The following is a 12,117-nucleotide window of genomic DNA, read 5'->3' as shown; positions in this document are numbered from 1 at the left end:
AGCCATATTCAGAAAAAGGTGTTGCTTCCAGTCAGTCCTTCACCTCAAAGGTGCTAAAGTTGCTCAAAGGGCAGCCATTTCATGGTGCGGTTACAACTTGAGCACACTGCACAAGCAACGTTCAGGCACGCGGCTCCACCCAACGGAGCGGCACCACGACAGATACTCCTTACCATCTCCCTAGATCTTCTGAAGCTGCAAAATGTCTCAAATGCACATGCATACTCTGGGTGGAAAAGTAAAAAAAATCGGAAAGGAGTTTGCAACACTCTATCTGCAATGAAACAGAATGGCTAAAGATATCTGCAAGGATGCTGACTTCTGAGGCTATTGTTAGCCTACTGAAAACCAAAACACCAGAGGCCTGTGGACACCTGGAGCTGACATCATGGGGCTGGGAATGATTAATACAAATATGTGACATCGGTCTGGTAAAATGGCAAATTACCTGGGTGAAATATTCAGGTATTCTGAGGTCAAGGGAAGTGAAGACCATTGACATTTTTTAGAAAATATTTCATTTTCTCTGGAACCAATGCTTATACTTTCTTTTAAGGAAAGCATGTTCAGCTACTGAACACACTGAACATGTGAAGAAAAAAGTAAAACTGTACAGAAGTGCAATCTTAGCACTTATGACCTATGTACCTCCTATGTGCCTGGTGCTAGATTATTAAGCACTGTGCATACAAGGTATCATCTAATCACTGCAACCATCTGATGAAGTAGATGTATCTTCATAACAAAGATGGAGAAAATGAGGCTCAGAGAATTGAAACTGTTTAAGGATATATTGCTAGTTGCAGTGTTATAATTCTCATGCTCCTCCTGTAATACCACAGGCTGTTGGAGTTGAAAGTACATGTCCCATAAGTGGTATGAATAGGAGACTGAATTGAAAGAGGAGCACTGCACCTACTTTATGTCTCTTTACCCCCAGTGGCTTGCTTGACCATTGCTTGGTGTTCTGCTCAATACTTCTGGTGACTCTCCAGGAACATCGCCTGGCACTAATCATAGCCTTATAGGTCACAGAGAAGAGGTTTCCATCTTTCCCGGAAAGAGCCTTATTGAGCTCTATATCACTGTTCATAAGGGATCCTGTCTTTGCATCTTGGTCAGCCTGCTGTAGCAATTCCTCCTACTCTCCTTACACCTCTCATCTGCTACTTGGGAGCTTCCCTGGAAGCACAGAGGCCCAAAGTATCATGCCATCTCTCAGGGCCCATGCTTGCTCACTGGTTTGCCTGGCTGGGCTTTTGGGGCTGCAGCTGCAGGCAGGTGTTCTGTTAGCTTATCCTGTGCATTGTAGCTCATGCTGCAGTTGCCAGCTCTGACATCTTAGTGCTTACTCCCCGCAGCTGCCTGGAGGGACCAGCAACAAAAGCAGCACTCTGGGGGAGCTGATGCTCTGTTGGTGAACTCTGATCAGTGGCAGGTTCTCTCTTTCCCCCTTCCTTGCATTTCCATTTGTTCTTTCCGAGGATGTCCCCAGTGACCAAGGAAGTGGCTGTGTTTTTGGTTGACTCTGTGACCAGCTCAGAAACTTAACCACCTTGTGCTTTGCTACTTTCCTGGCTCACACTTGTTTCCCCAGAACTGAACAACTCTCTTACCCCCAGGGAGTGTTAAAAGGTCAGTTTTGCCCCAGGCAGTTTTCTAGAAAACCCAGGAAAAGATAGTAAGTATGACAATAGTTTTCTTTTAATCTCTGTTAAGTACCATAACCAACGGTCAGAAGTGACTGGATGGAAGAACTATTTTTTGTGCATTAGTTAGAGAGGGGAGAAATGCTCAGTCTTTGGTAGTCAGCCTGGGCTGCCTAAGTCAAAAAAGACATCTCTTTCTTCTTTTTTTAGGAGGTTGTAGCTTTGAAAAAATTATCTTACGAAGGCATGAAGACTCACCTGAGAGATCCATTTTACTGCCATTGGAGTTCAAGGGCAACAGGTAAATGATGTTAATGGCCAAAAGGGGGAGGGAGAAGGGAGTGCTAGAGAGAGAAAGGGGCAGAGAGAAATGAGAGAATAGAGACTTATCAAATGAGACCCCAACTGTACTGCTTTCTGGGCTTCTCACACTGAGGAGCTCATGTTGCTTTCAAGATAAAAAAAAAAACCCAAGTGGTGGGAGAAGAAATAATACTGTCCTATATTATTAATATTTCTGCTTAGCGCACAACAAATACCAAACGATCGCCAGTTTTTAGGAATTCAGAATGGAATGCTCACCGCCGACTGAGACCTCCACCCCACATATGCGAATCTCCTCACTATTGCTGCAGCTCAGTTTGCAGACAAACAGTGTCGTCCCCAGAGGAAGATCTGAGACCTGGAAACTGAGGGAGTGGCCATGCTGTAACATGATCCTTTGGTAGAATTTGTAGAGGATTAGCTTGTTGAAACTGGAATATCGAGGGCAGCCTTGTTTCGGCTTCAAAGAGCAGGAGATACTGACAGCTGATCCCAGGGAAATCACGCGGGAGGGCTCCACAGTCACATCGCCTCTCCTGCACACATCTGCAGTGGGACACAAGTGCAGTACTCAGTTGGCATGTAGGAAACCCCTTCCAAATGCAGGGTTGTGTGAGTTCCCAAAGCAGAGTAAAATGAGCCCCATCAAACAGTGGAAACACAAGCAATCTCTGCTTCCCTCCCTGTACTGGTGATGTACATTGAGAACAGAAGGCAAGTATATTAAAGTCTAACTAAATTAAAACATGCATTCTTCTCAAAACACTAATACTATAATCAGAACTATAAATAGGAAAGTGGTGAGAAAATAGGGTTGGAAGAACATTCAAGAACTCAGTTCCAGGAAAAGCCAATCTCTCTATATGTAAATTATTCACCAGACTACTAAGAAGTACTTCCCAGAATAAATCACATTTGTTTCCATCTCCATTTATAATTTATAATGCTTACTTCAATAGTCATACCAAAAAGGAAAAAAAAAGACAATTTTAAAAGGCTATTACAAACTTTAGGGGCAGATTTGGGAATAGGTCCCTCTTTTGCTATATTAGTGTTACTAAGTAGGTGTACTCTATTACATTATTTTATCACAGGAAATATTCAAGGGCTCTGGTGTGTTTGCAGTTGGCAACAAGGAGGAAATTAGGTCTTACCATGCCGTCTTGATGTTCCTTCAAGATGTAACACCCTACGCTGGATGAACCATTACCCAATACAGTTAGTACAAATTATATGAATGTATTCTTCTTTTAAAAAGAGTTCTCCATATTATTTACTATATGCCAGTTACCACATTCAACTCTTATTTAAAACTCTTCTTACCACTAAAGTTTTTCTACAAATAAATAGGACAACTATTCAGAATTATCAGTTTTTTGTGGTACTTAATAAGTGCCAGTGAAATTACCTCAGAACTATAGATCCACCCTGAACTTTCAGGTGTGATATATACCCTTCACTGAAAGTCTTTTTTGGCTAACTGTAAGACTGTTTGGATCAATTCTCATCCATAGAAATTGATTTTAAAAAGTTATTTAAATCAAATAAAGGAAGTACTGAAAATTCATTTAGAATAAAATGTTCTCACTTCTATTCTCAGAACTAAAACTAAGTCCTTTCTCTTATCTTACTTATGTTCGTTTTCTGCCTCTTTGATCTTTGATCCTAACTGGCCAGAATGTCGAAAATAAGCTCCTAATAGAAAAATCAAAGCAAATGATAGTCATTATTTTTTTAAATAGTTGAATTCACCCATTAATACCCTCTGTTAAAATGCATTGTAATATAAAACATTCATGATGCTGGGCTTGGCTACCTAGCCATTTTAGCAAGAGGAGATGATATCACTGAACTCTTATTTTAATCATTAGTATAAATTAGATAAAATACATATTAATTACATACATAGACCAGACCTATTCACTTAAATGACAGGAGATTAACTACAAAAGACCAGCTGCCAGAATATTTACCATAAATGCATACTGCAGATGTAACTGAGAGTTTAAACAACAAATCCTTCCACAGATTAGATTACAGAAATATCTTACCTATTTTTGCTTTAGCCAACAGCGACATGATGACAAAAGTAAGTGCCAAAGAGCATGCTCTAACTGTCTGTGCCATGAACTGTCACCTCTGGAACACACCTCTATAGTTCCCCTTGTAAAAGAAGACAGAGCCATCGTGTTAAACACATTCAGAAAAGCTTAAAATGCCCCTATAATTTTCTCCACATTGTTAATATTTTCTTTGTTATTTTCAAATAATGAAGTGTACTTTTAAAACCAGTAAATTGAAAATTTTAGCCATGTCACTAAGTTAGAAACTTGGTTTCTAGTGACAGTTAACCTCCATGTCACTTGGGTTTTTTGGGGTCAGCAGATGGTGGGAGAAGAGACATGGCTTTGGAGTTCTTTAGAACTGGGTTTAAATACCTCGAGACTATTGGCAAGTTGTTTAACTTTCTAAGCCTCAGTCCTACACAATTTTTTTCTTCCAAATAGGCTGCATCATTATAGTCAAGCAGAGTAGTGTGAAATTCCAAGAGTAACAAGAATTTTTTATCTAGCCACCTGTTTCTGGAAGTAACAAGAGATTAAAGAAAGGCTCATAACCACTCCCCTACCCCCCAGAACTTTAAACATTTTTTCTCTTTGGCAGTAGGAAAGGAATTCTAAGGGTTCCAAAGAGTGCTGTTTGGATTTTCTGTATGAGCTCAATTTTACTTGTGCGTTTGCATGTTTATTCATTATTTCACCAACTATTTTCATCTTGAATGGTTTGGAAAATGCAAGCTGGTGATTTCTGATTGTTTCCAAATTTAAATCTAAGGAATGGCTTGAGTAGTCATTAGCAAATTCTCTAAATTCTATTAAAAATGGGACAAAAATTCATAAAGTCAGATGGAAAGTTCTCTGATGTCAGGCCACTGCAAACCAGTCAATACAAATGTTCACTTGTTATTACCATACCTAGGGATGTGCCAGAATGTATGGGAGAGCCTCAGAAAAATCAGCTTATTCACTCAATTAGTGATAACTACTTTTCATGTGCCAAGCACAACGTTAAGTGCTAGACACAACAGTTGCCCTAGTGGGCTTCCAAGGAAGTGCTCACTTGCTCCTTCGACACCTCTGTCTCTAGCCTGGGCATCACTCAGGGTAGCCCTAAATAATATCAGCATGTTTCTGACAGTCTTTGCTGGTTTCCATTCCTTCCCATCCTGAACTCTTGGAGGATCTCAGCTCACTCAATGCACTATTTTTCTCTATTTCTACTTCTTCCTGAGAGATTTCGTCCGATTGCCTGGCTCTAGGTATCATCTGTGTGCTAACGATTCTCAGATGCATATCTGAGCAACTCAGATGCAACTCAGACTTCTCCCTGAGCTCCAGTCTCCCATGTCTGTCCCTTTGGCATCACTTCTTGGACGTCTAGCAGACTACTCAGTATTAACATGTTCAGTTAGAATTTTAGGTCTTTCTTCTCCAAACTGGTTCTTCCCCCAGCCTTTTCTATCTCAGTGAATAACATTTTTACCCCTTAAGTTGCTCAAAAACCTAGAAGTCATCCTTGCTTCTACACTCTTTCTCATCCCCTACAACCAAGCCATCACTAAGTCCTGTCAATTTTACCTCCAAAATATATCACAGATCATTGCACTTTTCTCTTTTCCCTAGTCCCAACCACTGTCATCTCTCCCGTCCATGACTAAAGTAGCCCCTTAAAGTGCCTCTCCTATCCACCTTTGCCCCTTTCTAAGTTATTTTTACATAGCTGACTATCTTTTAAAAACATAGATTATGTTACCTCCTCACACCACCACTATTTAAAATCCTTAAATGGGTCCCCATTGCAGATAGAATAAAATTCGAAGTCCTTACCACACACGATTGCTCTACCAATGCATGGTCTCACCTCTGCCAACTTACCATCATCATTCGCTTTGCATTTCTGCCCTGCTCTCTCTACTCCACTCACACTGGCCTTCAGACTATTTGTTAAAACAAGATGTGCCCTTTGCTGCCCCTGGGGTGGTGGCGGGGAGGGTGGCACTCTACAGTTTCCATTTCCTCTGCTAGAATTCTCTTCCCCGGTTCTCAGCGGCTGGCTAACTTACATTCTTCTGATCATATCATGTGTCACTTCCTCAGAGAGCCCCTCCTTGATCACCTAGACAAAGTAGTCTTGCTCAGCTAGCTACTTTCTACCCATTACCTTATTTATTGCCTTAATGGTACAATCTGTAACTACCTTGTTTATTTACTTGATTACTTGTTTGCAATCTATCTTTGTGCTAGAATTTAAGCCACCATGAGAGCAGAAATATTGACTCTCTTGCTCACTACTGTATGCCAACACTTAGCGATAAATGGTTATTCAAAGAAAGGAGGGAGAGCCTGGCTGGTGTGGCTCAGTAGATTGAGTGCCAGCCTGCAAACCAAAGGTTCACCGGTTCAATTCCCAGTCAGGGCACATGCCTGGGTTTCAGGCCAGGTCCCCAGTAGGGGGCGTGTGAGAGGCAACCACGTATTGATGTTTCTCTCCCTGTCTTTCTCCCTCCTTTCCCCTCTGTCTAAAATAAATAAAATCTTAAAAATAAAAGAAAAAAGAAAGCAGAAAAAGAGTGAGGGAGGGACTAAGAGGAGAAGGAAGGAATATGATCTATATAGAAAACTCCCTAAACATCTCTGTGGTAGGCAGAAAAATAGCCCATGTAAGATGTCTATGCCCTAATCCCTTATCCTCAGAACCCCTGAATATATTACATGACAAAGAAACTTTGGAGATGTGATTAAAATTAAGGACGTTGAGATAGGGAAACTAGCCTGGATTATCCAAACGGGCCTGATCTAATCACATGAGTCTGTAATGTGGGTAAGGAAGGAAGCAGAGAGCTGTGAAGCACAAAGGACTAGACCTGCCCTGCTGTCCTGAAGATGGAGAAAGGGGACCATGAGCTGAAGAATATGGTGGCTTCTAAAGTCTGGGGATGGATTTCAATTTACGGATAATATAAAATGTATTTTTTTCTGGGGGTTCATTAAAAATGTGTGAGAAACACAAATCTAAGCAGAAATCTGACAGTGTTCCTCTTTCTTAACCATAAAGTCCAAGGTTATGTCTTACGATGGCCCCTGTGAGCTAATTTCTGTCCTTTATCACCAGCCACATCTACCACCGTCTGCTGACATTCAACCGTGTAGTAACATTGAGCTACGTATAGTTCCCTGCACATCTCATGCCAATTCTTGCTTCTGCGCCTTTCTTTGTTCATGCTGTTCTTACCTTTCCATCATTCTTAGACTGGCTGAGTCTTTCCCATTCATCCCAACTCAGCTGAGACACCTTTTATTCAGTCATTCATTCCACAAATATGTATTAAACAGTTTTTCCGTGGATGGTGTGACTCAGTTGGTTGAAGCATTCTCCCATAACTGAAAGGCTACAGATTTGATCCCTAGCCCTGGAAACGTATGATTTCACATTGATGTTTGTCTTTCTTCCTTCCTCTTTCTTTAAAAGCAATGTTTTAAAAAATGTCCTTGGGTGAAGATATATCTCTATATCTGTCACACAGTTGCTATGTGCCAGGGGCTTGGGACAGAGTGGGGAAGAGACAGTGGGTTTGGCTCTCATGGAACCAACATTCTGGAATAGAGAGGAAGAAGACAAAGAAATAAGAAATTCAGATAACATAAGGCTAAAGGCAGAGAGAGGCTGGGAAGGAGAGAAGGGGGTCAGTGAAGGTGTTTCCAGGAAGTGAAGTTTGAGCTGAGATTTTTGTAGGCCAAGGGAAGACTCAGGAAGAATTCACCTGTCAGAGAAAATGGTGCGTGCGTAGTCAGAGGCAGGGGGACAAGCTTGCTGTGGATGAGGCACAGAAATAAGGTCTGAGCGGCTCTGGAAAGTGATTGTGGGGAGATTAGTATGAAATGAATTTGGAGAAAGCAAGAGCCACATCTACCATGGGCTTGTTTGCCATGGAAGGAAACCTGGATTTTACCCTCCAAACTTTTGGGAACCACTGGTGTTTAATTCAAAGTTTTATTTATATATTTAACTGGATTTTAATTGGGGGTGTTATCATTTAAAAATTACGTTAAACACACATATGCAAAACCAAAACCAAACAAACAAAAAACTAGTCTTGGCCCCCGAGTGGGGATCAGAGTGGAAACAAGCAGACCAGTGAGGAAGCAACTGCAGAGACGCAGGTAGGAAATGATGGTGATTGGACCACAGTTATGTACTGGGTTGGCCAAAAGGTTCGTTTGTTTGTTTTCCAGAAAGAAGGCTCCAGTAGCACTTAGTTGCCTTTAACTTCATTCAAAAACAATGTAGTCAGATTATATTGTGACAGGTATCATATCAGCAAGCATTAAAAGAACACTGATCAAATCTGGCGAATTTTTGTGTAGCCATTTTATTTTTTTTAGGTTCCACTTATAAGTGAGATTATATGATATTTGTCTTTCACTGCCTGGTTTATTTCACTCAGCATAATACTCTCCAGTTCCATCCATGCTGTCATGAAGGGTAGGAGCTCCTTCTTTCTTTCTGATGCATAGAATTCCATTGTGTAAATGTACATAGGTTTTTGATCTATCCATTTGCAGATAAGCACTTAGGTTGCTTCCAGCACTTGGCTATTGTAAATTGTGCTGCTATGAACATTGGGGTGCACAGGTTCTTTTGAATTGGTGTTTCAGGATTGTTAGGATATAACCCAAGCAATGGAGTTGCTGGGTCAAAAGGCAGTTCCATTTTTACTTTTCTGAGGAAATTCCATACTGTTTTCCACAGTAGGTACACTAGTCTGCATTCCCACCAACAGTGTACGAGGGTTCTCTTTTCTCTACAACCTTGCCAGCACTTGTTTGTTGATCTGGTTATGATAGCCCGTTTTAATATTGAAGATGGAAGAAAACATGCAATATTTTCAGCATGTTAGGCTCTATTATTTCAAGAAAGGTAAAAATGCAACTGAAACACAAAAAACAATTTGTGCAGTGTATGGAGAAGGTGCTGTGATTGATCGAATGTGTCAAAAGTGATTTGCGAAGTTTTGTGCTGGAGATGTCTCACTGGATGGTGCTCCATGGTTGAGTGGACCAGAAGTTGACAGTAATCAAACTGAGACATTAATTGAGAAGAATCAGCATTATACCATGTGGGTGATAGCCTGCATACTCAAGATATCCAAATCAATAAAGTTATTGGTAAAAATGAAAAATGTGTCTGTTATTTTGTGGAAAAAACTAAACAAACTTTTTGGCCAGCTCAATAGTAGAGCTGGAAAGAAGGTGTCAGACCTAAGGAAGCCTAACTTATGTCTGCAGGTCAGAGTAAAGCCTCCCACAGTATCTTCATAGCATCTTGCATCTTCCTATCTGAGCACCTGACATAGTAGAACGGATACACTTAGGTATCTACGTGTCTCTTCCATGTGCTTGAAAGCTCCTCATGGGCAGAGACAATGATTCGTGACACATAATAGGCATGTGGTAAATGGAATGAAATTTAAATGGTTTTTCTGTGTTCATCTAATTTACTTCTAGTTTAGTTTAATGTAATTAGAAGTACATTACATCTTACTCTGCCACATTGTGGCTGATGTCATTAGTAAGTTTTTGTTTATTGCAGTTACCTTAGTTGCTTCATTAAAATTTGGAATATTCTCTATAAAGAACATTATGAATTGAACTAGAAAACAATTGAATGGACAGATACACATGGATTAAATAGGTTTCTGCTTCCCAGCTGCAAAGAATATCTACAGGGTATCTTTCAATGTGCATTGCAATTTATGAAGCTGTAACATTCTCCAATTGTAAAATATTCAATTGGACACTGTAAGAATTTTTAAAGTGTATATATATGAAATATATATCAAATACATATACATACCTATGTATGAAATAGGTGAAACAGAGGGTAAATTTGAGTTTATGTAGCAGTACCATGATGCAAACACGAACTTGCTCATTTTCTCTGAATACCAGATAAAACAGTTTCTCCATTTATAAGAAACTCAGAACCCTCAAGACCTTCAAGTAAATGAGGTATCTTCCAATAAAATGAAACCTCCTACCAATTGTAAACATCATTCATATAGCCTTCCTGAAGTGTCAATATTACAATTACAACTCTATCTTGAATCAGAAAAACAAAGAATGTGCTCTGTCACTGACTCATCCCTCCAGTAGTGACAGTTTCCAGACAGTGAAAACAACGTCTCAATGAAGGGGGTGGGGACTAGCCAGAAACAGAGCCACTGGCAGGTGGCAGAGGCAGCCATTACCTCTCAGTGAATCTCTTCCCCCACTGCTCCAGGAAGAAGCACAAAATATGCAACTACTTCAAAATCTTATTTTACTAGGCTAGGAAAAACCCTTACCACAGGTGAGAATTTCATGTAGGCGGAAACACTTTCTACTTCCACATTGCTTTTCTTCTGTTGTACCACATCAAGTTCAAGGGGCAACACGGTATTATAGGGGAAAAAAAGGCTAGTGAATCTCAGTTCCACTTTGTGTTACTACCCGTTGAGTACCATTTCCTCATTCATGCCATGGGTAACTAGACAAACTTTTGGGAAGAGTAATATGATAGTGTCATGGACTGCAAGAATACCTAGCACTAAGTAGCATTATACTTAGGCTACTTCCCATTTTCCCTTCTGAGTCCAGTTTTTGCATTTCTTTTCAAAACCACATTACTTTCAATGTGCTAGAATTGTATGTTTTGTTAAATAAAATAAATTAAGTAAAAAAGGAAAGGAACTAGAAAATAAAGTAAAAAATGATATGCGAGGCACTCTTTATTCCTAACACTGCAGATAATTTAATAAGTCAGAGGAAGAAGGAACTTCAAAGGTTTGCTAGTAAATACCAAGGGCCGGCTGCCCCTTCCCCTGCCAACAACTGACAACTGAGTCTAGTCCACTGCAGAACAACCGAGTGATTGTTCTGAATGCGCATCAAGGCCGATGTCTTACAAATGCCTGCCCTTAGTTACCCAGTTGACTCAGTGAGGCTGAGTACAAAGTCCTTCCCTCCTGGGAAAGCTACTTTTAGATGTGTCTTAAAGGCGCAAGATCAGTATAAAGACACTTTGGGGGTCATCTCTTCTACCTTCCCCATTTTACAGAGATAAATTGAGGCCTAGAGAAAAGAGGGAATTTGACAAAGGTCACATGAATAGCAGAACTCAGATGAGATCGTAGGTCTCCAGATTTCTAATCCAACGTTACTTCTAGCATGTGAAACTGTTTCTCATCAGATGCAACAGTGGCGGCATAATAATAAAAATAATGCTAATGTTAATACTACCCTTAATAGTAATGCTGCAGTTTGTTGATCTGATTCAGGCACTGCACAGGTTACACACAATATTTCTGAAACCCTCTAGTAAAGCACTTACAATGCCTAGTGCTTGTAATCTTCAGAAGCTTGAATCATTATTTCTGATACCCACCCCCCTCAAAAGAAGATGAAACAACAAAACCCCTGCATTTCCAGGATGTAACCATCTCTAATGATCCATTCCACTATGAGGATGGAAAAGGAAAGTTAAATCCACCAAGTAGCTAACTTGCAACTTAGCCATTCAAGCCAACCTTCTCTGCTCCATGACTTCTCTTGATCTATGTCATGAAAAAGAACAGTCTCCTGACTGAAGCTTGTCCCCTTTCTCCTACTGAGTTTATCACTTGGTGAAAAACCTAACGAGCTATAGCATAGACAAAGGGTGGCCTGTCAGTCCCTAATTAAAGCGACCCCTTGGTAACATGTTAGATGACTTGAAGGGGAAGAAGTACCACATCAGTCCTCTCTGCTATATTATCTTTCTACCCAAGAGTCCCATCACTTTTTACACAAGCCAAATTGGACACACACCTGTTTTCCTTTCTTACGCAGCTGCTGAGGTTCTCTTGAATTTTCTCAGTGGTAAGCATTAGTACTTCTAATTTTACCATGTACAGATTTTTCCTCTCTTGCCCAAATTCAGGAGACTCTGAAGTTTTGGTACTTTGTTTAATTTTCGGTCATAAAGTTTTCTCCTTACATTCTTTATGACCTTTTAATCATTTTTCTTAACAAAGATCTCATCATTTTCCCCCTTCTTTTCTGTTTTT

The 12,117-nt window shown here is 40.2% G+C and overlaps 1 protein-coding gene across 4 annotated transcripts in view; it reads right to left on the bottom strand.

The window, feature by feature from the left end:
- The window catches only part of IL12RB2 (interleukin 12 receptor subunit beta 2), a 76,914-nt gene that overhangs the window by 60,702 nt on the left and 4,095 nt on the right, over positions 1–12,117 (bottom strand). For 3 of the 4 annotated variants that reach the window (XR_008389703.1, XM_053655489.1, XM_053655490.1), the window contains exons 2-3: positions 4,025–4,136; positions 2,232–2,519 (exon numbers count right to left, since the gene is read on the bottom strand). Coding sequence is in view for 3 of the 4 variants with exons in the window: in XM_053655489.1 (XP_053511464.1) it covers positions 2,232–2,519; positions 4,025–4,100 (364 nt within the window). In the remaining variant the exon portion in view is untranslated. Of the gene's footprint in view, positions 1–2,231; positions 2,520–4,024; positions 4,137–5,908; positions 6,157–12,117 lie in introns of those variants that run through there. The other variant, XM_037164867.2, reaches the window with a different exon arrangement.

This window comes from Artibeus jamaicensis, unplaced genomic scaffold (assembly GCF_021234435.1).
Source record: "Artibeus jamaicensis isolate MK-2021 breed Jamaican fruit bat unplaced genomic scaffold, CSHL_Jam_final scaffold_1019, whole genome shotgun sequence".
In the NCBI taxonomy this organism is placed as follows: domain Eukaryota; kingdom Metazoa; phylum Chordata; class Mammalia; order Chiroptera; family Phyllostomidae; genus Artibeus; species Artibeus jamaicensis.
The sequence above is the reverse complement of the archived record's forward strand: the minus strand, read 5'-3'. Positions and strand labels throughout refer to the sequence as shown.